This window comes from Bos grunniens, chromosome 19, assembly GCF_055505025.1.
Source record: "Bos grunniens cultivar Pamir isolate PY7600 chromosome 19, Bosgru_T2T1.0, whole genome shotgun sequence".
NCBI lineage: Eukaryota > Metazoa > Chordata > Mammalia > Artiodactyla > Bovidae > Bos > Bos grunniens.
In genome coordinates, this window is record NC_141183.1 from 36229507 (window position 1) to 36253544 (window position 24038).

At 52.7% G+C, this 24038-nt stretch overlaps 2 protein-coding genes and 1 long non-coding RNA gene across 4 annotated transcripts; 1 reads left to right on the forward strand and 2 right to left on the reverse strand.

Annotated features, from left to right (window-relative positions):
• Positions 1–20817, reverse strand: POLR2A (RNA polymerase II subunit A). 2 transcript variants are annotated; one of them, XM_086359172.1, is made up of 30 exons: positions 20050–20817; positions 13158–13290; positions 12880–13016; positions 12602–12775; positions 12154–12435; positions 11680–11841; positions 11351–11571; positions 11048–11180; positions 10464–10588; positions 10160–10370; positions 9138–9347; positions 8885–9053; positions 8602–8696; positions 8251–8454; positions 7900–8122; positions 7299–7482; positions 6756–6927; positions 6556–6661; positions 6265–6470; positions 4940–5164; positions 4553–4799; positions 4158–4258; positions 3241–3345; positions 2969–3151; positions 2547–2750; positions 2208–2394; positions 1985–2098; positions 1688–1837; positions 427–1585; positions 1–119 (listed from the first exon to the last, which is right to left on the reverse strand). In XM_086359172.1, exons 1-29 carry the CDS (start codon positions 20140–20142, stop codon positions 429–431), a joined length of 5913 nt encoding a protein of 1970 aa, XP_086215298.1. In that variant the 5' UTR covers positions 20143–20817; the 3' UTR covers positions 1–119; positions 427–428. The 2 variants fall into 2 exon arrangements, with proteins under 2 accessions (XP_086215298.1, XP_086215297.1); XM_086359171.1 differs by having other exon boundaries at positions 1–1585.
• LOC147352144 (uncharacterized) lies at positions 3326–6125 on the forward strand. The gene is made up of 2 exons (XR_015147946.1): positions 3326–3464; positions 5921–6125. It is a non-coding gene; the product is annotated as an uncharacterized LOC147352144 (long non-coding RNA).
• On the reverse strand, positions 20801–23484 carry SLC35G6 (solute carrier family 35 member G6). The gene is made up of 2 exons (XM_086359181.1): positions 23440–23484; positions 20801–22954 (listed from the first exon to the last, which is right to left on the reverse strand). Exons 1-2 carry the CDS (start codon positions 23440–23442, stop codon positions 21941–21943), a joined length of 1017 nt encoding a protein of 338 aa, XP_086215307.1. The 5' UTR covers positions 23443–23484; the 3' UTR covers positions 20801–21940.
• Positions 23485–24038: the final 554 nt, after the last annotated feature.

Consider the following 24038-nt stretch of genomic DNA (forward strand, 5'->3'; position numbering starts at 1 on the left):
TTTTGGTCAAAACTAGTAAACTTTATTTAAAGTTCAAAAAATAAAATAACAGACAAAAGGCAGCTTTCGCTTTGTTCTTCCCGAGGATCAGATGTGACGACCCAGAGCTGGACCTACCCCTAAGAAGTGAAAATACCCTTTATCCCCAGTCAAGCCACAGCGGGAAGGATGTCTGATCTGGGGACAGGCCTGGGGTACTGGGGCAGGAAGGAGACCACCACAGAGGGTGAGTGGGTTCTGCGATAGCACAAGTAGAGAACAAAACAAAATCCCCAGCAGAAATGGGTCTGGAACCTCAACAGGGGACGGTCACAAGGAGCTATGTACAAGGGAGCCAGACTGGGGCTGTACCCCACAGGGGAGCGGAGCGGCAGGGTACCTCAAGGCCGCCCTCCACCTAGCCAGGTGCCGCTGCGCACAGCTCACCCTCAGTTCTCGTCATCACTGTCATCCGGGCTGATGGCTGGACTGGTGAGGCTATAGGTGGGGCTGGTGGGCGAGTAGCCGGGGGAGGTGGGCGAGTAAGTAGAGCCTTTGGGGGACGTGGGGGAGTAGGTGGGGCTGGTGGGTGAGTACTTGGGGGAGGTGGGGGAGTAGGTGGGGCTAGTGGGTGAATACTTGGGGGAGGTTGGGGTGTAGACAGGAGAGGTTGGTGAGTAAGTAGGCGATGTGGGTGAGTATTTTGGGGTGGTGGGTGAGTAGGTAGGGCTGGTAGGTGAGTACTTGGGGGAGGTGGGTGAATATTTGGGGCTGGTAGGTGAGTACTTGGGGGAGGTGGGGGTGTACTCTGGTGAGCTGGGGCTATAGGAAGGACTGGTTGGGGTGTACTTTGGTGAAGTCGGGCTGTAGCTGGGCGAGCTGGGGCTGTAGCTGGGCGAGCTGGGGGTGTAGGTGGGAGACTGTGGTGTGTATCGTGGGCTTGAAGGAGAGTAGCTTGGCGAGGTTGGGGAGTAGCTGGGTGAAGTCGGAGAGTAGCTTGGAGAGGTTGGGCTGTAGTTGGGGCTTGTTGGTGTGTAGTTGGGACTAGTAGGTGAGTAGCTCGGTGACGTTGGGCTATAGCTGGGTGATGTTGGGGTGTAATTGGGACTGGTTGGAGAATAGTTAGGACTGGTGGGTGAGTAACTTGGAGAAGTTGGAGAGTAGCTTGGCGATGTCGGTGAATAGCTTGGAGATGTCGGTGAGTAGCTGGGCGAAGTGGGCGAGTAGCTGGGCGAGGTGGGCGAGTAGCTGGGTGAGGTGGGCGAGTAGCTGGGAGAGGTGGGCGAGTAGCTGGGAGAGGTGGGCGAGTAGCTGGGTGATGTGGGTGAGTAGCTAGGTGATGTGGGAGAGTAGCTTGGGGAAGTGGGAGAGTAGCTGGGAGACGTGGGTGAATAGCTGGGAGACGTGGGTGAGTAGCTGGGAGAGGTCGGGGAGTAGCTGGGTGACGTGGGGCTGTAGTTGGGGCTGGTTGGAGAGTAGGACGGAGAAGTAGGGGAGTAGGAGGGGGAAGTGGGGGAGTAAGAGGGACTCTGGGGTGTGTAGCCTCCAGGGGAGCGGGGCTCATAGGCAGGCGATGTCGGGGAGTAGCTGGGAGACATGGCACCCCCTGTGGGAGAGAAGCAGAGAGGTGTTAAGTGATGAGAGATTCATCCAGAAGGCAAGACAAAGGAGAAAATGAACTTGGCCTTGACAGACAAGGACCACTCACCTGGTGAGGGAATATATGGGCTTGAGGGGCCTGGGGAGCCCGGGGAGCCTGGTGTGGGAGACCAGGCCGGGGAGTAGCCAGGGCTGAACCCGCTGGCATCTGAGGCAGCACTGGGAGAGAAGCCTGCTGCTCCCGGGGTCATCCCGCTCCCTGCAAAGAGATAGACGTTTGTTAAAACCAGAGCTGGAGCCCCACATCTTCCCAGAGCTCCAGGGCCCTGACATGGGAACCCCTCACGAGCCAGGCCACCCACCCTCTGAACCACCCAGAGGGCTGTCTTCCCAGGCAGCCACTCACCAACACTGGGGGACCAGGCGCCGTAGGCTGGGGTTGCACCCTGGTTCCAAGGTGTCATGGCTGGAGAAATTCCGCCCATGGGACTGGGGGCTGAGCCGAAGAACATGCCGGTGGCTGCAGAGAGGCACGTGGTGACTCGTGAAGAAGAATACCCGGGGCCTGGCTGCCCTCCCACCCAAGGCCTCCCTGCTCCCACCTCCACCTCGCAGACCCTCATACTCACGTCCGGCAGCCCCCAGGCCAGGGATATTGGTGGGGATCTCCATGCCATACTTGCACTTCTCTGCATCGAGCAGGAGGTCAAAACAGCCAGTGCCAGCCGGAGCCAGCTGGCCCAGCATGATGTTCTCGGACACCCCCTTCATGGGGTCACTCTCTCCGTGCGCAGCTGCTTCCATGAGCACGTCCACCTAAACCTCGGAAGAGGGGGCACGCTGTCACGCCCCACCCCCCAAGTCCCACCCAACAGAGGAGGAACCGCACCAAGGCCCATCACTCAGCTGAGGCCGCCCTCCTCCCACAGCCAGCCCTCCTCCCCACCTACTCAGAACGTCTCTCATACCGTTTCCTCAAAGGAGCACTTCATGAGAGGTCCAGTGTCCTGGCGGTTGACTCCGTGTCGAGTGATGGCCATCAAGTGGCCACGACAAGTCATGGTGTCACACAGGAGAGCCAAGTGCCGGTAATTGACGTAGGAGCCGTCGAAGGAGATGACGTGGTACAGCTCCCGCTCCAGGGCCTTCCGTACGGCCTCAATGCCCAGCACCTGGCATGCAGATGCAGGGGAAGGCTCAAGACCCATTAACTCTGCTCTCCTCCCACTGCTACCAGCACCCAGATCCACAGTCAGGAATCCATGAAGCCCAAATACAAAAGTGGATTCAGGCATGAAACAACCAGATCAGAGAATTGTCCTGAAGGGAGACCACTGCCCGAGACCCAGAGGGTCCAGGAAGAGCCGGGTACTGGCTCGCAGGGGCTCACCGTGAAGATCTCCACGATGTCGTTGGATGTGGTGCGCACAGGGTCCACATCCTTCTCACTCAGCACGCGCATCAGGCTCACGCCGTCCGTCTCTAGGATCCACTCCTGCAGGGCCTTGAACTCCCCGTCCTCTGTGATGATGATCTTCTTCTTGTTGTCAGTCTGCGGCAAGTGCATGTACACCTGGCAAGGGGCAGAGCAAGCTCAGGCTGGGCGGGTGGCGGTGGGAGGAGGGTGCAGGGCTGGACGCGCAGTGGGCATGGCCAGCTGACCTTGCTGATCTGCTCTATGCCCTGCAGGGTCATATCCGTCAGCATGTTGGACTCGATGCAGCGCAGGAAGACGTCGTCATCCATCTTGTCCACCACCTCTTCCTCCTGCAGCAGAAGCGAGTCAGACCTCTGAGAATCCTCCATCTCCCCTGGCCTCACCCCGGACCACAGCCTGAGCTACAGAGCTGAGCCTGGCCCAGACCTACCTTCTTCCTTCCAATAAGGTTACTTTCTAATGTGTTTTTACCATGGTATTAAAGAAACCTCAGAGAAGATAGCCACACCCTACCAGCCTGACACCATTCCCACCCTCTGGGCATTCCCAGGGCTGGAACCAAGCACATGGTGCCTCCACTCTCGTCCTGGTCCTTGTCGCACACCCACCACCCACCCACCAATGCCTTGACGTGTGACCCCATGTAACAGAGGTGTATCGTCCTCGCTCAAGACGCATCCACATGTTACCACTCTCCACTAGTTCACATGAAGCTCTGAGCTTTTATTATTAAAAGCGCCAGGCATCCACATCTCCCGAACAATCTTTTAGGAGCCATGCCCAGGAGTGAAGTCACTGGTCAAGCATTTTCCTGGGTCTCATTATAGGACTGTAACCCCACCTTCCCAAGAATGCAGCCGTTCCTACTGTCTGCCTGCCCTCGGGGAGGAGAGAACCAGGTGACCGGGCCACGGGGACAGCCCCACATCAACACCAGCTGTTTATCCATGTGGCACTAATTCACATTTGATAGATTTTTTGCTGCTAGAACTTTTGAAAATCATTGTTAGCCACCCTCCATCTCCGCTTCAGATGGTGTAACTGGCACTCGATGCTGCCTTCATTTTAATTTCCATGGTCAGGAACCAGATTTAATGGTTTCCTGCGTCTGACACAAAATTTCTGCCTGGGTCCCCTTTACCTCTTGCATCTTGTTTTCATCACTGTTCATGATGCGGATCCGGAGCACTAGCTTCTCTGCGTTATCATCGTTAAAGATGCAATTCAAATCGTCACCAAAACCTGAGGAGAATGAGTGAGGAAGATGGCAGCTGCAACGCTACGTCCATTCACGGTGCCCACTGTTCTCCCCAGGGGGCTCTCCTTTGGCTTCTGCCTCCTCATAGAACCCTTCTAGAAAGAGGGTGGGGAGAGAATGAGAAGAACCTGCAGTGCAGAAGGGACCTGGAAAAGAGGTGCCCTGGGGAAGTAGAACCAGTGCCTGGAAGTTGGTGGATTTAGGCAGCATGTCTGGGATGAGCGTGCAGGGACAGGATGGGGAGCGAGGGGAGCCCAGGCAGGAATTTCTGGCCTCACCAGCATTGATCTTTTCGGCAATCTGCTCCATGGTCAGCTTCCGGTCAGTCATGTGCTTCCGGTCCAGCTCCACCCGCAAAAGCCAGGGGGAGATTCGGGCCACATCAAAGTCAGGCATCTCATAGTAGACATTCACCCACTCCTGATCCTCGGCCACCACTGTGCTCTGAGGGTTGGGGTCATAGTAGATGGCCGTGTTGGCGGTCACCTTCCTCAGTGTTGTGTGTTCCAAGCGGCACAGAATATCCTGGAGGAAAGAGGGATTCTTGACATTCAGGTGGCTCTGAAGGCCTCTTCAAACCCCTTTGGAGAGGGAATTCCAAACCCTCATTGAAAGGAAGGGGTCCCCTCCTCCTCCCACCCAGAAACCCATTACCCAAGTCCCACCTTGGCTCTCTCCGCATCTCGAGCAGACTGGCCCAGTAGGAAGACGGTAAGTGAAGGGGTCTTTGGCTTCTTGGAAATGTTGATCAGCTCCTTAAGTCGGGGCACACCCAGAGTCACGTTCTTGGCGGACACACCAGCATAGTGAAAGGTGTTCAAGGTCATCTGGGTGGCAGGTTCTCCGAGGGACTGTGCAGCCAGAGCTCCCACCATTTCCCCCGGATGGGCCTGGGGATGATGGGGAGAAAGAAGAGCTGCTCTCAGAAGAGAAAATCCGCCTGCTTACCCCAACCCCACCACCCCCAGTGAACAAGAGTAAGATGCAGTCAGGGCTGGACAGAAGCATTTGGAACAGGGAGAGACTTAAACATGAGTCTCTTTGATCATCCCGTTCCTCAGACAGCATTTCAATTTACACACGCCATTCAGTGCCTGATGGGCTGCACACCCAGGAAAAGGGACTATGCCATCTAAAACCTTCATTTTGAGAAGCACTTGCATGCTAATTGTGAGGCAAATATTCACTTGATAAGTCTTTTAATCACATACCATAAATGATAATCTTTTAATTGGAATCATACAATTTGAAAAAGCCTTTTCAAACAGGCTTTTTTGCTTAGTAGTACTATCATTTAAGGTTGATCATGGACTTTTTACGGCTTGACAGCTCATTACTTTATCACAAAATAATATGCTCTCGTCTTGTTTATCCTCCATCAATGGATGCACATTTAGGTTGTTTCCATTGCTTGGCTGTTATGAATAAACTGCTGTGAACACCTGCAGCAGGTTTTTGTGTGGACACATGCTTCTTGGGTTTGTCCCTAGGAATGAAATTGCTGGGTCAGATGGTAACTCTATGTTTAAACTCTAGAGAAACCGCCAGACTGTTTTCCAAAGCAGTTGCAACACCCCCTCCAGCAGTGTACGAGAGCTCCAATTTCTCCACCACCCTCACCAACACTTCTTTACTTTTTCTTTTAGTCATCCTGCAGACATGAAGTGGAATCTCACTGTGGTTCTGAGTTGCATTTCCCTGATGACTAATCATGTTCAGCATCTTTTATGCATTTACCACTTCAAGACTCAGCAGCTATCTCTGCAACATGCAACTAACACTAACAATCCCTCCTCTATGAGGGTCATCTTAAGACTCCTGAGGAATACAGAAATAAAGCCCCCAACACAGGACCTGGTTCACAGCAGTGTCTCAATGAAGGAGAACTCTATCAGGCAGCTGTGGGCAGAGGTGGGAGGTTCTCAGAGCCCAGAGAAGTCAACAGGTCAAAAGAGAGAATCGAGGCTGGGGTGAGGAGTACAGGACTCACAATGGCTTGGTTGAACTTGGACTCGATCTCTCCAAGAAGCCAGTCGAAAGCCTCTCCACTGAGCCGGAATTCCTCGGCCATGCGGCGGGAACACAGCGTGGACCGCAGGTGGATGTTAAAGAGCAAGGTGGCGTTCTCCTGGGCCTGCCGGCTCAGGGGGTCGTCCCCATTCACAATCACCAGCTTCTTGCTCAACTCCTTGACTCCTGGGGGCCAAGCAACAGATAAAGAGCTTGTAGACCGGGACTTGCCAGCAGAGCCTGGCCTGGTGGCTCCGCGGCAGCTACTCACCCTCTACCACCTTGATGGGGTGCAGGTCGGAGGGAAGGCGAGGGTTGATGTGGAAGATCTTCTGAGCATTCCAGATCATGCGCAGCAGGTTGCAGGGGAGGACAACCTAGGGCAGGAGCGCAGGGAGGCAGGACCCCGAGTCAGGGCCAGCTGTGCAGGGCCAGCCCCTCTCCAGCCCAGCCCTTCGTGCCCACACATACCTTGCTGTCACCAGTTGGGAAGATGACTCTGAGCACCTCCCGGTCCTCACGCATCCGCTCAAATTCTCGTTCTAGCTCATTCTGAATGTGTGCGTTGCTCAGCACATCTTTCACCAGGTCTTCCTGCAGGGTGCGCCGCAGGGCCCTCTCATTGGTGTAATCAAAGCGGAACCTGCAGGTGGCAGGGGGAGAGTCAAGGTGCAGATCCCAGCCAGAACAGGGTGTGGCTCCTCCTACGTGCCGGACTGTGAAGATCTTGGGAAGGAAACAAGATCCAGAGCCAAGGCTGTCTAGCAGCCCTGAGCTTTTGCCCGCCCTCCGGGCTTACTCTGCACCAACGCCACTCTCAGCTCTCTGCCCACCCTCTTCCATCATGTGGCTGCTGCCACAGAGGTGGGGAAGGAGCATGATAAGGTTAAGGTTCACTGCAAGATACGGTCAATGTGATCTCACCTTGGGGGGGGGGGGGTGGGGAAACAGAGACTCCTACAACTCTGGCCCTGAGCCCCAGGGGCAAGAACCACCCGCAAGCTGCCTCCTCACTTCTTCTCGAAAGCCTTGTTGGAAGGCTTGAGGGTGGCCAGATTCTGGAACTCGACACTCTCGCCCGCCAGGCCATCCTCGCCATAGCGCAGCTGCACCACCTGATTGATGGAGTTGCGCACGGTGGCGTCGTACTTCACCATCACCGACTCCATGGACTTTATCAGCCGCCGCTGGATGTATCCTGGGAGCAGAGAATCAACTGAGGGGCCCGGAGCAAGAACAGGAGCCTCTCTACCTTAGGAAGAGTGCTGCTGGCCACTCTGGTCCTCAGGGGAGCCAGCTGGTGGCCCCTCAGCCCCAAGGTCTCCCAGGGAAAGCCATGCCCACCACCAGATGCAACCAGGGCCCAGTAGAGACTCCGAGGAACCATCCCCATGTGACTTGTCAGGAGCAAAGAGCCTCAGGCTCCATCCCCATGACATGGCATGCCACAGCGCAGCCAGGTCTGCCTAACTCGACCTTTAGTCTCTGCTCTTTCCAGAGAGGCCAAAATGACTTCCCTGGAAACTGAAGACTTCAGCCTGAGAACTCTACTCAAACCCCCATGGCTTCTCTGCCTAGGCTTCTCCCTTGGACTGGCTGGTGGTTGGGGCCTCACCAGTTTCAGCAGTCTTGACAGCTGTGTCGATCAGCCCCTCACGGCCCCCCATGGCATGGAAGAAGAACTCAGTGGGCGTGAGGCCGGCCAGGTAGGAGTTCTCCACAAAGCCTCGGCTCTCAGGCCCATAGTCATCTTTGATGAAGTGAGGCAGGGTCCGGTGCTTGAATCCAAATGGGATCCGCTTGCCCTCCACATTCTGCTGCCCGACAACAGCAATGACCTGGGGAACAGAAAAGCTGGGCTGCATCCCCTCCCTTGAGTTTCTTGGTGCATCCCCCTAGCAGCACACCCCTCCATTTCTCCTCCCACATCCAAGGGACCCTCTGCTGGTAAAAAAAGGCTCCCCACCTGGGAGATGTTGATCTTGGAACCTTTGGCCCCAGACACGACCATAGACTTAAAGTTATTGTATTCAGACAGTGATTTCTGGGCGGAGGAGCCGGTCTTATCTCGGGCATCGTTGAGAATGCGGTTCACCTGGTTCTCAAACGTCTGCCGCAGGGTGTTCCCTGGCGTGGGCTCCAGCTCGTTGTTATGTGCCTTCTCAATGACCTGGTGCAAAGAAGGAGGTGCAACTCTCAGGGGTACATCGACCTCTACTGGTCCCTGTCCCTCCCAGCCCCATGTCCCCTTCACTCCTCCTCAGTTCAAAGCCACTGGGAGCCCCTGGTTCAGTGTCTGCCCAGCCTCCGCTCTCACCTCTATTACATCCTGCTTGGCCTTCTTAATCGTGTTCTGAATGTCTTGATAAGTCTTAGAATCAGCGATGGAGTCCCCAATGCCAATGGTATGACCTGGAAATGAGGAGGAGCATCAGCAACACCTTCTTTGGGCTCCCAAGAAACATGAGACGGACTCACAGCCAAGAGCATAGATGGAGGGAACCAAATCCAAGAAGGGAAGAGAAGGGGAGGGGAGAAGAGCAGTCAGCAGTGAGAGGGACAGGATTTGTAGACAGAATTTGGTGGAGCCCTAGACTTACCCTCAATGAGGAGCCAGTTGTTGATGACAGTCTGAATGTTGGAGTAGAAGAGGCGAGTGATGTCGTGACCCATCTCAAGGTAAGAGATGTGGACCAGGGAGCCGGCTGACGTGCCCAAAGACTTCTTACACAGGATGCCCATGATCAGCTCGCCATTCTCCACCACCACCTGCAGAGAGCGCACCGTTCACAGCCCCTGCTGGTGCTCCCGGGTCTGAAGCCCTGCCCGTTACTTCAGGAAGCCAGGCCCCACCTTAGTGTCCCCGGGGGAGATGTGCTTGTAAGGGCCGCTGTCCTCATCATCAGGGTGGGTGCTATGGGTGCGGATACAGTTGATGTGGCCGGGTATGATGAGGGAGAAGATCTGCTTCCCCGTCCACAGGGGCCGGGGCTTCAGGATGGCTGGCTGTGGGACCTTCCCGTCCCACGTGGACAGGAACATCAGGAGGTTCATCACTTCCCCCTGGGAGGAACAGAATGACAGAGACAGGAAGTCAGAACTGCAGGCGTCCATGCTTGTGAATATCAGGGGAGGCCTCCCTGCCCAAGGGGGAAAGCCAGATTTTGGAGGCAAAAAAATGGCAAAGGAAGTCTCTGCCAAACTTTCACTGAAAAAATTCACTATGATAATTCAAAATTTCGCAGTCATTTTTTCTTTAAACAGTAACTACAAACTACTTTTAATAATTAGAAAATAAAGACAAAGGAAAAAGAAATCGAATTTTAACAAAGTCTTATTTCTCTCTTTGCCTTTACTTTCCAGAAGATATCTGAAATTACATGACATTTTAAGGAATTTAACATGGAACTAAGGCCATGCACTGTTTTTGGCCTTGATCTTTGCTAAACCCGTTCCATTGTCTCACATACAGGTCTGCTGCTGCTGCTGCCGCTAAGTCGCTTCAGTCGTGTCCAACTCTGTGTGACCCCATAGACAGCAGCCCACCAGGCTCCCCCATCCCTGGGATTCTCCAGGCAAGAACACTGGAGTGGGGTGCCATTTCCTTCTCCAATGCATGAAAGTGAAAAGTGAAAGTCAAGTCGCTCAGTCGTGTCCGACCCTTAGCAACCCCATGGACTGCAGCCCACCAGGCTCCTCCGTCCGTGGGATTTTCCAGGCAAGAGTACTGGAGTGGGGTGCCACTGCCTTCTCCACACGTACAGAACAGTGCAAAGACAATCAGCAGGTCACTGCCCTTCCCCCGTCATTGCTGTGCTGGGCCCTGCCCACCCAGGTCAGGTTCTCCCCACCTCCACCTGTCCCAGATGACACACCCGCTCCAGGAAGACATCCCTCTTGGTGAATTTGCGCACTGCAGTCAATGTGTCCTGCACAATGCCCATGACTGGACGATTGCTCTGGGGGGTGACAATCATGCGTGGCACCATGGCCAGCTCCTGGATCTCAGCCCGTGTCTCCAGGGACTGTGGCAGGTGCAAGTTCATCTCATCCCCGTCAAAGTCAGCATTGTATGGAGTTGTCACGCTACAGTGAAAGAGGAGGGTGAGTCGGGGAGATGCTCCTGTGAAACCCAGGGAGCAGCCCAGACCCACCACCTCACTCAGCAGGCGGACGGACCTAAGATTCAAGCGAAAAGTGGACCAGGGCAGGATGCGAACCCGATGACCCATCATGGACATTTTGTGCAAAGTTGGCTGCCGGTTGAAGATAACAATGTCCCCATCACACATGTGCCGTTCCACCTGGGGAGGTGAGAGGCGGGAGAAACCTCAGTCAAGGAGGGGTGCTGAGAGTGAAGTCATAGTGGACCTGAGATACTTGAGACAGGCGATGCTGTGATGTCATTTCATTTAAAATGCTTATTAACCACCTGCTTTGGGCCAGGTCCTAGGCTAGACTCCAGGTTATCAGAGAAAACGAAGACATGATACCCAAACCTCAGGGAAGTCTGCTGGGGGAGAAAACCTCAAGGTACTCTGACCATGAAACCTTCTGCTCCAGGCACCCCCTCACCCCCGCTAATCTCCCTTTCCTGCCATGTGTCCTTCATGCTACCCGTGGGTTTTTGTGACCCCCCATCCTCACTGCCAATGTCAGCAGATGGCAGCTCCAAGCTTGCCTAGGACAGCAGGAGTCTTTTAAAAAGACACAGATGCTAATAAACAGGATAGCCTCAGCCGGCCCCCCAGCCTGTTACATGCCTTGTAGCCAGTCTGCAAGTGAAGGTCACTGGGCTTGGGGTGGAAACGCAGGTCAATCCGATCACCGTTGTCCCGGATAATGTACTTGGCTCCCGGGTACTGGCTGTTCCCCCTGCGCACTAGTTCCTGAAGTCTAGGGAGAGAGGTGGAATGAATAAATCACTCTCCAAAAAACCCTGTCGTCACTCCTCCCCCAAGGCCACAAGTGGCACTTGAATGTCTCAACTTCAAAGCTCTCTAGAAGTCGGGAGAGCACCGCTGTCTTCCTGGCCCCTCCAGGCAGGGCTTCTGAACTGAGCACACCTGTCAATGTTGAAGGGGGTGACGATCTCCGCAAAGGTCATGTTGGCGGCAATAGAGCGTGGCACGCCGACCTGGTCAATGGAGAGGTTGGGGTCGGGGGTGATGACAGTGCGGGCTGAGAAGTCCACCCGCTTGCCCATCAGGTTCCCACGCACACGGCCTTCCTTCCCCTTCAATCGCTGCTTCAGGGACTTGAGGGGACGCCCAGACTTCTGCATGGCCTGTGAGGAGACAAAGGGCGGGGGGCACCCCAGCAGTCAGCACTGGCCCCCACCCTGGCCCCCTCCCCTTTCTCCCAGGCTCCAGGCGCGGGGACCTTGCTGACTCACACGAGGCAAGCCAGGCAGCTCATTGTCCACCATGGTGGCCACGTGGAACTGGAGGAGCTTCACGTCCTCGGCGATGACATGGGCAGCTGCACCGTTCTGCTCATTGCGCCGAAGCTGATTGTTGATCTTGACAATGTCGGCCAGCTTGTGGGTCAGGTCGTCCTAAGGCAGAAGTCAGCACTGTCACCGTCTAGCCACCCTGCACGTGCCAGCATACAGTGTCTCTCACCCCTGCCCCCTACCACCACCCTGGGTGGCAGCTCTGGGCTCTCGGCTCACAGATCCAGAAGCACCTTGAAGGGCTTTAACCTCCTTAAGGGGCTCACTAAAGGTCATACGGCCAGCAAATGGCAGGTTTCTTCAGGCTAGGACGATCTGTCTGGCACCCCACACACCTTTCCCACCCCACCCCCAACACACACCTTTGCCCAGTTACCCAGCCTAGCTCTGAAGTGGGGTCCCACAGCTGCTGACCTGGTTGCGGGCAGAGCCCTGCATCACAACAGCGGGCCGCACGGAGAGCGGGGGCACAGGCAGCACAGTGACGATCATCCACTCAGGCCGGGCGTAGCGCGGCTCCATGCCCAGGACAAAGCACTCCTCGTCGGAGATGCGCTTGAAGATCTCATGCACCCGCTCGGGGCTCAACAGGATCTTCTTCTCTTGAGAGTCCTCATTGACATGCTTCCATTCGGCGTATAGCTCCAGGCCAGAGCGCCGGATCCGGGGCTGGTACCGTCCGCAGCCACCGTGGCCCTACCAACAGGACAGAGAGGCCATCAGAGCCCAGAGGGTTGGTTGGCCAGCCCCTCACTCTTCTGTGACCTTCAGGTCCTGCCGCTTCTGCTGCCTTCTCCCCTTTTTACCCCCAAGACCACCCTGCCCCTCGCCTGCTCCCAACAGTCTAGGCAGCCCCAGCTACCTTTTCTTTGGTCAAATCTTCATCGCCCTCAGGCTGCTCCACACCAAACTTGTTGTCCATCTCCTCCCCGCCCTCGCAGATGTTTTTGCCCTTGCAGAGGTCATAGACGTGTGTGAGCCGCTTCTTGGGCTGCCCCTTGGACTTAGCCAAAATATCCTTGATCTTCGGGTTGTTCTGGGAACAGAGCAGACAGAGTGGGGTCAGTTGGGGCTGCTCCCCTGCCTCCCCACCACCCCGCAGCAACCCTTCCCCCAGGCCAGAGCCTGTCTCCCACTCACAGAGTCCACAAGCAACTTGGAGCAAAAGAAGCAGACACAGCGTAAAACTTTCATGGTCTTGACCAGGAAGCCAACGTGGAACACAGGCTTGGCCAGCTCAATGTGGCCAAAGTGGCCGGGACACTCTGTCATGTTGCCTGTGGGAAAACACACGCGACATGTTCCTTCCAGCACTCACCTCAGAGACCAGGTCTCTGTGCTTCCACCCTCACCCCAGTTCTCTGTGAGGTCAAGCCTCTCCCTCCCTCCAGGGTCCACGCCAGCCCCCCTCCACTCACCTGCACAGGTTTGGCAGCGACCCGTCCTCTCAATCACCCCCTGCCTCGGATCCATCAGCCCCCCGAGCTTGGGGCGGCCTCCCTCGGTTGTCTCTGGGTATTTGATGCCGCCCTCTGTCACAGACATTCGCTTCTGTGGAAAAGAAAGGCCAATATTGAACTGAATCCCTCAGACTTCATGGCTGGGGAGCTCTATACTGAGGCCTCAAAGGACCCCAAACTACTTACAAAAGAACTAAGCAGGTTTAGCTTGGAGTGAGAGGAGTGAGAGGTCAGTGTGTGTGATATTTGATTCTGAAAATGCCAAAGTCAAATTCCACAAGTCAGAAGCTCATTCCAGTCACCTTCTGAGTGAGACAGGGCATGCAGACCAGTGTGTGGGCAGCTCTGGGCTCCACACACACTATTCATTCCTCTGGGATGAATTCTAGGCCACTGTCATCTATAGAATTTAACCGCAAAAGAAATAAAGCTGCTTCAAAGGGGGAAAGAAAAGGGAAAAAATCAATGTCTTGTTTGTTTCCCAAAGCTGAAACCAAGGCCAGAATTGGGGTCCCTGGCAGGAACTTCCCCGTATGGCCACCACACCTTGACAGCTCAGGTGTGCTGCCCCAAGACATGCCTTGTCAACTCTAACCTCACCTCCTAAAGTTAGGCACTCTTTGCCTATATCCTTGTCACCTCCTCTTTCTCAAGGGCTTGGGCCAGCCTGAATCCCTTCTATGTTCAGACATTTTAGGATAAGACAGAAGGAGGGAGCACTAGAGCAAAGGGTTGGTGAAAATTGTCTGGAGCACAGAAAATTTTCAGGGTGAACCCTGGAGCCTCAGGAGATGGCTTGAGGGTTTTGGCCTTTGGTGAGAATCCTGGGGAAGGTACAGCCAGGACTCAATGGGATCAATTCAGTGGAGGAAGGGGAGAGAAGGCAGAGCTCAGAAACAGGTACAACTTGAGAAGAGACTTTTGCTCTGAGCTGTTCAAGGAAACCCATGGCAACTTTTCACACACTGAACACCAGAAACTTTAAAATTAGTTAAGCTTTGGTCCACTAAACTTCCACAGAGAAGAACTCAAAAGAATTTAATAAAAGCTTCTAGTTTGAGTGTCAATTTCATGCCAGGCACTAAACATACCTAATGTACCTTGTTTGTCTAACCCTAACCACTAACCTGATGTAAGTGAATTCCTATCTCTTTGACATGAGAAACCTGAGGCTATATAGTGACCGCCCAAGGCCTCAATCTTAAGGAGCCAGCAGAAGTCAAATCCAGCTCTCTCTGATTCCAAACATATGCTCATCATCCTACGGTACTGCAGCGGAAACAATTAAACTCAAGGTCACCCGGAGCATGATTCACCACAGCCAAGACAACCTAAATGCTCATCATTCATTTAGATGAATGGCTAAAGATGATGTGATACATATATATAATGGAATATTACTAAGTTATGAAAAATGAAATAATGCCATTTGCAATAACCTGAATGGACCTAAAGATAATCATATCAAGTGAAGTCAAACACTGAAAGACAAATACCATATGATATCACGTATATGTGGAATCTAAACTATGATACAGGGACTTCCCTGGTACTCCAGTGGTTAAGAATTCACCTTCCAGTGCAGGGATCACGGGTTCAATCCCTGGTTGGGAGACTAAGATCCCACATGCTGCCGGGCAACTAAGCCCATGCACGCCAACAAAGACCAAAAAGTAATAATTAAAAAAAATAAAAGACTCAGCTCAGGCACTACTTCTTCCAGAAAGCCTTTACACAGCCTCCCCAGGCAGACTGGTGCCCCTGCCATGCTTCCACACCCCTCCATCACTGCACATCTCGTAACACAATGAAGTTATCTACTGGGGCTTGTCTTCCTCATAGATTCTAAGCATCTCTTGGGCAGGTAGCATTCCTCTATTATCCTGATCATGTGAAACTGATCTAAACTGCTTAGGACCCTCCACTGCAGGGAAGTGCCCTCAAAGAACTTGAAAAGAGAAAGGTTGTTCCCTTATAGTCAAACCAATGATCCTCTCATAATGAAATCTGATTAGCCACTGCTGGGTTGTGGTCTACAGATACAGGGCTAAGAGGTTCTGAACATCCACAATGCTCATCCAGATGACCTGATGAAATCTCAAGGAGATAGGTCCTGTGCTGACTAAATTCACGAAGCCAGACCCCATCAGCTGCATCGTGTCTCGTGAGAAACACAACAGAAGGGTTTGCTTGCCTTGAATCAAACACAACGAAGCAGGAGCAGGCCTGAATCTGGCTTCCAGAGGTCACTAGAGACAGGCCCAAAGGAAATCACACTCAAGGCTTTTCACGTCCCTCTGCTCCAAGTCCATGCTCACCAAGCCAGCCACCTTCTAAAGACTCCCTCTGCCTCCAGGCATTGAGAGTGGGCCAGGGGCTGTCCTGGAATGTTCTGGACTAACCCCTCTACCTAAGTTATATTTTGGATTACACACAAAATACTTCAGCCCCCAATCCTTCATCCATCGGTTCGCACTGCCCATATGGTAAAGGTTTGACTTCCAAGGGCTCAACACTTCTGCTCCAACTACAATAGAGTTCTCAAAGTTCCTTTTCTTCACATGCTCTCCCTTCCAGCAAACTTATTCTCAAGGCCCAGTTCAAATGTCACCTCTTTAGAGAGCATTCTCAACTCTTCCTAGCCTTATCTACACCCCAGCAAAGTTCTCAGCCCAACGTTAATTACTTGTTTACACATCTGTCTCTCCCACTGGACTGTAATCCTTGAGGGCAAGGATCACGTTTCATTTGTTTGGTAAAGTAACCAGCACAGGGTAGGGGCTCAGTGAACACCTGCTGCATGTATAGGAAACCCCTCACTGAGTTATAAATAATCTGAGGACCAGGATAACCTTCTGATTCACCCTTGTAGCCCACACTCCACCTAAAAGAGTCTATTACTGTTTTAAATTCTTCCTGGAATAAGTTGGAGTATCAACAAATTGACTTATACTTTCCATGGTGGACAACTGCTTTTAATGAATGGGGACAACGCCTTCAAATGTAATCAGGAGCCCACTTCCCTGGACTCTGTACAAGCTTTGCATAAAGCCTCAGCAGCAACCCTCCTTGCTTCCTTCCCCTCACTTGGCAACAGCCAAAACCTTCCTCAAACAGCAAAGACTGCTGTGTCTTACAGTCAGCCTAAGAGCCCTGTCTATTTCAACACATACACTACTGTCAAGATGTCTAGAAAATAGTTACCTTTAATACCATCTGTGCCCCAAGAGGCTTCTCCAGGCCTAGGTGGAACTTTGTTATTCCCTCTAAGACGAAGTATGATATAAATGGTAAGCCGGTAAGCCTTGCAAACCAAAATCAGTCTCGGAAAAGCCTACACACCAGAGATGATGCCTCGTGTGAAATTTTGTGAACAGCCTTCCATGCTTTTCAAAAAATACAAATATATTCCCATTCTTCCATAAACGGAGCTTCATTCTGCATACTGTTGAGGAACCTTTTCCTTTTTCCAGATTCCTAAACTTTAGCAGTTCACAATGCCCTTACTGCCTCACTACCTCTCACAGCCAAAAGAGATCCACTTGTTAAATACCCAGATCCAAACAACCTAGTAACGATTTACATGAGACCAACTTAACAGCCCTTTGAAAAAACAACACACAAAAACTGAGACAAATTTTAATGTATTAAAATAAAAATAACATTTTTACTTATAAAATGACATTTTTACTTATCCCAGAATAATCACAATTACTTATGACACCTGTTGCACACCATGCTTCTAAAATCTTAGAATCAGACACCACTCTTTTCTAGGGTTCCACACTGATTCTTGCCCAGTATTTAGCCACTGCTAAAACCCCAGCTTCACAAAGATATGACGTCATCGAAAGGGATCTGGCGCCATCTAATGCTGAAAAGAAAGCTGCCCAATCCAGTGGTTCCCAAGGCATCAGGCAGATGAGCTCTGCTTCTCCTAAAATTTAAAAATCTCTCACTGGATCCCTGTGGGTGCTGCGGTGCCTCAGGAGTTTGCGAATAGGGAGTTAGGGGACTTAACCTATTAAAAAAGTCTTATTCTAATAAAGCCTGTATTATTAAATAGAATTCCTTTTAGTAAATACGTGACTTATAATTTCAAACAGTATTGTTTAGAAACAATGTTGCAGTAAAAATCCTTCTATGTGTATTTTTATGTACCTGTCCAACTATTCGTTCACCCATTTATTCGAGTAACTTTTACTACATGCCTATTATGTGCCAGGCACTATTTGAGGCTGGAGGAAGAGAGGTGAATAACAAAGTCATACACGAAATTTACATTCTATTCAGGAAGTAAGAAACAAAAAAACTAATCCTTTCAAGTACTGAGCAGCTATGAAGTAGAATAAAGTCAAGACGGGGTTAGAGAATGCAAAAAGATGCTACTTAAATAGGGTGGTTGGGGATCAGTGGCTAAGGATATGACATCCGAGTAGAACACATACTGACATAAAGGAACAGACCTGCTGAGGTCTGAGCAATGTTCTTCTAAGCAGCAGGAACAGTGAATAATAAAATCCCTGAGGCAAGAATGAGCTCCTAGTTCTGGATCAACCAGCAGGTCAGGGAAGTTAAAGAGCAAAAAGGAGATTTGGAATGAGATGGAGAGGTCAGCAGGGGTCAGAAAGCACAGGCCCTCACAGAACAGAGTAAGGAGTCTGGATCCTTTGAAGAGAATTCCATGCAGGGGAGAGATACGATTAAAAGATCTCTCTAGCTGCTTTGCAAACTCTAACAGAAATAACTAGGGTCTGGGACTACCGTGGCACCCCGTGGGAAAGACGATGGTGGGGTGAACCATGGTGGCTGAGCCAGTCATGAATGATTGGATTCCACCACATTTTGAAAGGCAGAACAGACAGACTGGCAGACAGACTGAGCAGAGGCTGGGAGAAAGGGAAGAGTCAAAAAGATGGCTTTTGGGTTTAGGGCGGGAACCACTGGAGGCACTGTGGAGCCCTCCCTGCTTGCTGACCCAGGCAAGACTGGGGCAGGGGCATACTTGAGGAGAGACATTAATAGTCTTTTATTTAAGGATAAATGTTTAGAAGTGCAGCACTGGGCCAAATAATATGCATATTAAACAATCCATACTGTCAAGACTGTCCTCCAAGAAGGTTATACACCAATCTATCCCTACCAAAAATTGTGTAAGCATGCCTATTTCCCAGTGCTTTTGTCAACAGGGGAAAATCAGGTAAGAAAAAAAAAGTTTGTGTTTAATTTGCATATTTCTATTAGTAAGTTGAATATTTCTATTGGCCATTTGTAGTACTTCTACGCACTGCCTATTCCTATCCCTGATCCTCTTATCTAGATTTGTGCCTTCCTGAGTTCTAAGTGTTCCTTATACATTAAGGAACCTAACCTTGTCCCTCACGTTGCAAATACGGTTTCCCAATCTGTTTTTCAGCTGTTCATGGTGTCGCTGACAAACAGAAGTGGCTCTTATTTTTAAGTTTGCCTTGCTCTTCTTTGTAGATAAAATGCTTAGCTGGGTGCCTATCACATAAGAGGCACTCAATAAAATTTACCCATAATTCACTCATTCCTACTAAGGGTTTTTCCCCTGGTATCATTCTCCAAAAGCTGTCTATACTTTTTGAGTGCTTTATAGTTTGGTTTTTAGAAGTCAACCTCACTCCATCTGGAATTTATTCTGTGTGGTCTGAGTTCAGGACATTTTAATTCCTGGCACAACTTTAGTATAGCCCCTGCTTCTAGCAAAATTGTCTCCATCACAGAGCTATTCAATTCCTTTCTTTCCAGCTCGCTGGCTTCCTCCAGTTCGTTCCACAAAGGAGTCGGATTCGCCCATAGCCCTCCCTCCTCCCTGGTCCCTCCTGCTTCCACTCTTAGTCCTCCCCAGTCAGTTCTTCATACAACAATCAAACTAGTCATTGTTTTTTAAATGTAAATTTGATATCCCTCTCCTGCTTCTTCAATAGCTTCCCATTGAAAACAAAATGAAATCCGGATTCCTTACCATGATTTACAATATCCCACCTGGCCTGCCCCACCTCATGCGTCTCCAGTAATGGTTTAAAAATACTCTCCTCACCATTAAACCCCAGCCACCCCTGGTCACTTTTCAGCTTCCAGGGCACACCCTCCCTCAGGCCCTTTGCACTTATTCTTTCTTCTGCCTGAAAAGCTCTTGTCCGAGAACCTATGGCCTAGGAGACTGGCTGCTTCTCATTATTCGGGTAATGTCATCTCAGGCCTTTCCAGACCCTGACACCACCCCATCTAAAGAAGCCTCACCTCATTCATTATCCATCGCATAACACCGTTTCACTTTATTCAAGGCACTTGCCCTTAACAGAATTATCCTGTTCGTTTATTCGTGTTTATTGTCTGTCTTCCCTGCCCCTTCTCAAAGAAAGTGCTCTAGATTCTAGAAGATAGGGTCCTCGTCTTTCTCAGTTCTGTATCCCCAGCGTCTGTTCTGCCTATTGCGTAGCAGGTACTCAGTTAATACTTGTAGCAGGGGGAGGGAAAAAATTGGGGGGCTCGACTTCTCATCCAAACTTGTAAAGACCTCTTAGCATTCGTGTCATCTCATTTAACGTTGGTGACTGCGGTGTGGAGCCAATCACCCCCCTTCTCTCCCTCCTGCTCACCCTCCAGCCCCTCCTGTTGCCAGGCCCCCAGCTCGGACACAGCACTAAACTTGCTGACCCCCTAGGAAAATTTAACTCTGGCTAGCCGAGGCTGGACCCAGCACTGCCTTGGCGCCACTAACCCATCCGGTCCCCTTGGAAAGAAGTGCCAAGTTTCCACGGCTATCGTCAAGCCCCGCCCGCGACGCAGGAGGGAGGAGCAGTGGGAGGGCAGAGCCGCTTACCAGTTCATCCGGACTGAGGACTCCGAACTGCACTCTCTTGATGGTGCGCAGCGGGCATGCGCTGTCCCCGGAGGGGGGGCCACCCCCGTGCATCGCGGAGGCAGGCGCGCTGCGCAGGCGCAAACCTCAGTACAAAAAGCCTGCGCCGCCTCCACCTAGGCGCTCAGACCCCGTCCGGGCGGCCGCCGGGAAGGACCTCCCCGAGTTGGGAGGAAAAAGCCGGAGGAGGGAAAGGTGGGGGAGGGAAGGAGGCGGGGAAACGAAAAGGGGTGAAAGGAGCTCTCCTTCGCCTTTCCGGAGATTTTTTCCGTCTCCCAAAAAGAAAAAAAAGAGGAAGGGAAAGGAAAAGGTTTCGGGGGAAGAAGAAGAAAAAGGGAAACGAATAAATAAGTAACCGGGCTCCTGAACGGCAGAGGTTACGGCAGTTTGTCTCTCCCCCTTCCGGGAGCCGCCTTCTTCTCCAACCGTCCCGGCCGCGCTCTCGGCGCTTCTGAGGAGAGAACTGGCTGAATGACGCCTTTTATAGATTCGCCCCAGCTTCCCCCGCCCCTTCCTTTCCCGCCCTCCTTTGCGCTACGGGGCCGCCTGCGCCGGCGTGCACGGGGCGCGCGCTCGAGTCGTTTTAGTCGCTTCTCAGCTCCCTGGCTGGGTGACTTTTTGAAATGACGATGGGGAAGGGAACTTTATTACCCCACCGCCTCCCTTCGTTACTCCCTCCAGCACCGAGGTTTAAGGTTTACAGATTCGCGGATAAATATAGGCCAGTTTTATTCTAGTTTGGCTTGTGGTTTCATCTTTAGCTAAAGTTTCTTATTAATATAACCCCCCACGCTGGAAAATGGTCTGTTCTGAGAATCGGTAATGAAGGAGGCGGGGCCCGTCGGATCCTCCCAAGTGGCTTCCCGGAGTGGGGGAGTGCGGGGGCCATTCTTGGTCATGAATATGCAGTACACTCTGAATATGCAAGAACAGATCAAGATGGCGAGGCCTATTGCTGGTCCGGAAGTAGCCGATAGCTGTCGAGCGGCCTCCTGGGACGGGTGGGCATCTCCTGGCCTCTAGTGGGGCGCTGTATGGAGTTCTGGTTCTGGATTCCCGACCTGAGCCGCTCAGAGGCCTCAGCTCAGGGGCTTGCTCCGGAAGGACGTTGGCCACCGCCGTCCGGGAGAGATCACGGGACCGCGACAATCCAAGAAAAGCAGATTAACCACTGGGCGGGACACAGAAGTCCTGAGGGACTAGGGGTCAAGGCATCTGAACATTAGGAAATCCTCCCCCTTCTAGAACATTTCAAAAATAAGATGGGGCGGAGGGTGCGGGGATCCCAGGGGATTCTCCAAGCCGGGGAAAAGGGGGGAGTAGGACTTCCACTGTCCTTCCAAAGCAGAGATGACACCAACTGCACAGCCACATTCAGAGTGATCCTTGTTTGATGTCAGTATCACGTCACCACCCCAAGGTGGGGAGGCATAACCACGAGGAAGGGAAACCATCGCTCAGGGAAAGAAAAGCACACTCCCTTCCCCCAGCGCAGCTGCTTGCTCCGTTTGCCTGAAAGCCCCAAGCACTCCAGCCCCAAAGCTCTTCTCTCTGCTGCCCAGAGAAAAATCCTCTCCGTGGTTCATGGCCTGCCTGCCTCAGCCCCTTCCTTGGACCTGCTCCTCAGATCTCCCTTCAAGCCCCAGCCTAGACTACAAATATGTTGGTCTCCAGGCTTATTCCAAGACTTCTCAGCAGTCCCTCTTCACCAAGTCCCCAAGTCATCCTTGACTCGAAGGGATATCCCTCTCCCACACCAGTTCTTTCCCAGTCACTTGTTCTCCCATGTTTGTATTCCAGTTTTTCCTTCTATTTACCCAGCCCCCCCACCCCCAGGCTCTCAAGTTGGATCTCACTCCTCCACCTGCCCTTCCCTCTCACAGCTGAGGTTCTGGGCAGTGATAATGGCAATGCTGCCCAGAACGACCCCTGCCCCCATGATGTCAGAAGGTGCCACGGTCTCATAGAGCACATAGTACTGCAGCATCAAGGCCACCACCACCTCAGAGTGCAGGACGGCACACACCAGGGCGGGGTGGGCCTTAGTGACCGCATAACTCACACACACAAAGGAGACCAGGGCAAGGATCCCCACTGCCCCCACACAGCTCCAACTCAGAGGATCCTTGGGCAGCACGGGGGTCTGCAGCATAAAGAGGCCTGGCACAGAGCCCACCAGCCCCACCAAACCAAACAGGAAGGCCACTGTTGGTAGGCAGGAGGGAAAGTCCAGGGAGCGATATACCAGGAGCCCCAGTGACAGTGCCAGGCCACCTAGGAAAGCAAGCACATAGCCTAGGGCAGTGTAGAGGCCCGTGGTCCCCTCCTGCAGGGTCCCTAGTCCAGGTCCCACAATGATGATGAGTCCCAGAGTGCTGCCCAACAAGCCACACCAGTCATAGCCGCTGAGACGCTGGCTCTCGAGGCAGAGGGCGAGGAGAGCAGAGCAGACAGTGGAAGAACCTTTGCGGACGGTGGCAGCGTTGCCCGCAGGCACCACCTGAACTGCACTGTAGGCACATCCGATGCTGAGGACGTTGAGCAGGGCGTGAAGGCAGGCCCGGCCCCGGACATCGGGAGGTCCTAAGAGGGGGTCACCACGAAGTTTAAGTAGCAGGGCAATGGGGAGGTGGAAGAGGCATCGACAGATGAGCAGCTCCAGCGAGGGAAAGTGGGAAGCCTGGTAAGCCATACGGGAGAAGGGGCCCACGAAGCCAGCAGGTAGGCCCCCACCCAGCAGGGCCACGAGCAGGCCCTTGGTGGCATCGGAGGGCCGGCAGCGCTGGTGCGATGAGAGACTGGGCGGAGTGGAGGGCGGTGATGGCTGCGTGAAGTCAGGCAGGTTGAAGTAGGGGTGACTGCCAGCCTGTTAGGGAGAAAGGAGCTCGGGCATTAGGGCAGCCATAACCCAGGGGACATGGGGCAGGGCACATGCCAGGCTGAGCTCTGGGACCCTGTGGGACAGTAGAGGGGTAGGCTGTCTTGCTGAGGAACTCTTGGGAACTAGTCGGGGCCTAAAAGATGGATGAGGTGGTACAGTGTGGGCCTTGAGTCACTAAAGCAGGAAGCGGGGAGTGAGCAGTCCTGGAGCATCGTGTTTCTCGGGGTAAGTTGTTCCTGGTTGGAGAAAAAGAGGACCCAGGGATGCTCTGTCGGTTTGAGGAAGGGGAGGCAGCCTCAGGTGCTGTGTGTCTGTGTGATGTCACGGATTCCAGGGACATCCAGGAACACCGTGATGAATTTCACTTGTGGGCATCTAGGAAAGCTGTGCAGTCTCAGAGAAAGAGGGGAAAGGAAGCAGCCAGGAGCTACAGGGAAGGGGGGCTCTGTTCCCCTGCCCCCAACACTCACCATCTTTCCTTGGACTTCCTCCTCTCCTCCTGACTCAGGGACCCTGGGCCCTTCAGAGCTCCAGCCATTGTGACCTGGTTGGAGGGGTTCTTCCCTAGAACCTTCCTGAGGTGGGGGTGGAGGTTCTTCCCTGGAACCTCCGTCAGGTGGGAGTGGGCCAATTTTCTTGTTTCCAATTCTGCTTTATTTCTCTGTGACTCTAAAGTCTGTCTGGTTCCTTTTTTCCTCTTTTCAACCATGTCTGTGATGAGACGTCTTTGGTTTTTAGTTAATTTGTCTTGCCCTGTTTCAGAAAGCTTTTATGGACAGCACCTCTGAGGGTCAGCTCCTGTCTCCTGAGTTTGGAATTTTTGAACAGCAGGGAGGAGTCTTCGGGACTGTCCCTCTGGAGTTTCAGGAATGTGTTTCTTCTCTGTGTGCTTCCACCTGGGGTTGTTGGTGCTGTCCTCGGGAGGTCCACACCAAGGCCCCTGCATTTACAGAGTACATGGATGTGGTGTTTCAGTCTCTGGGAACAAAATAGCAAGCGGGTGTGTTTGTCTGCACTGGTAGTCATTTAGGTGTACCTGTTCTGTAGGTCTGGCGGGGGTCCCTGGGCA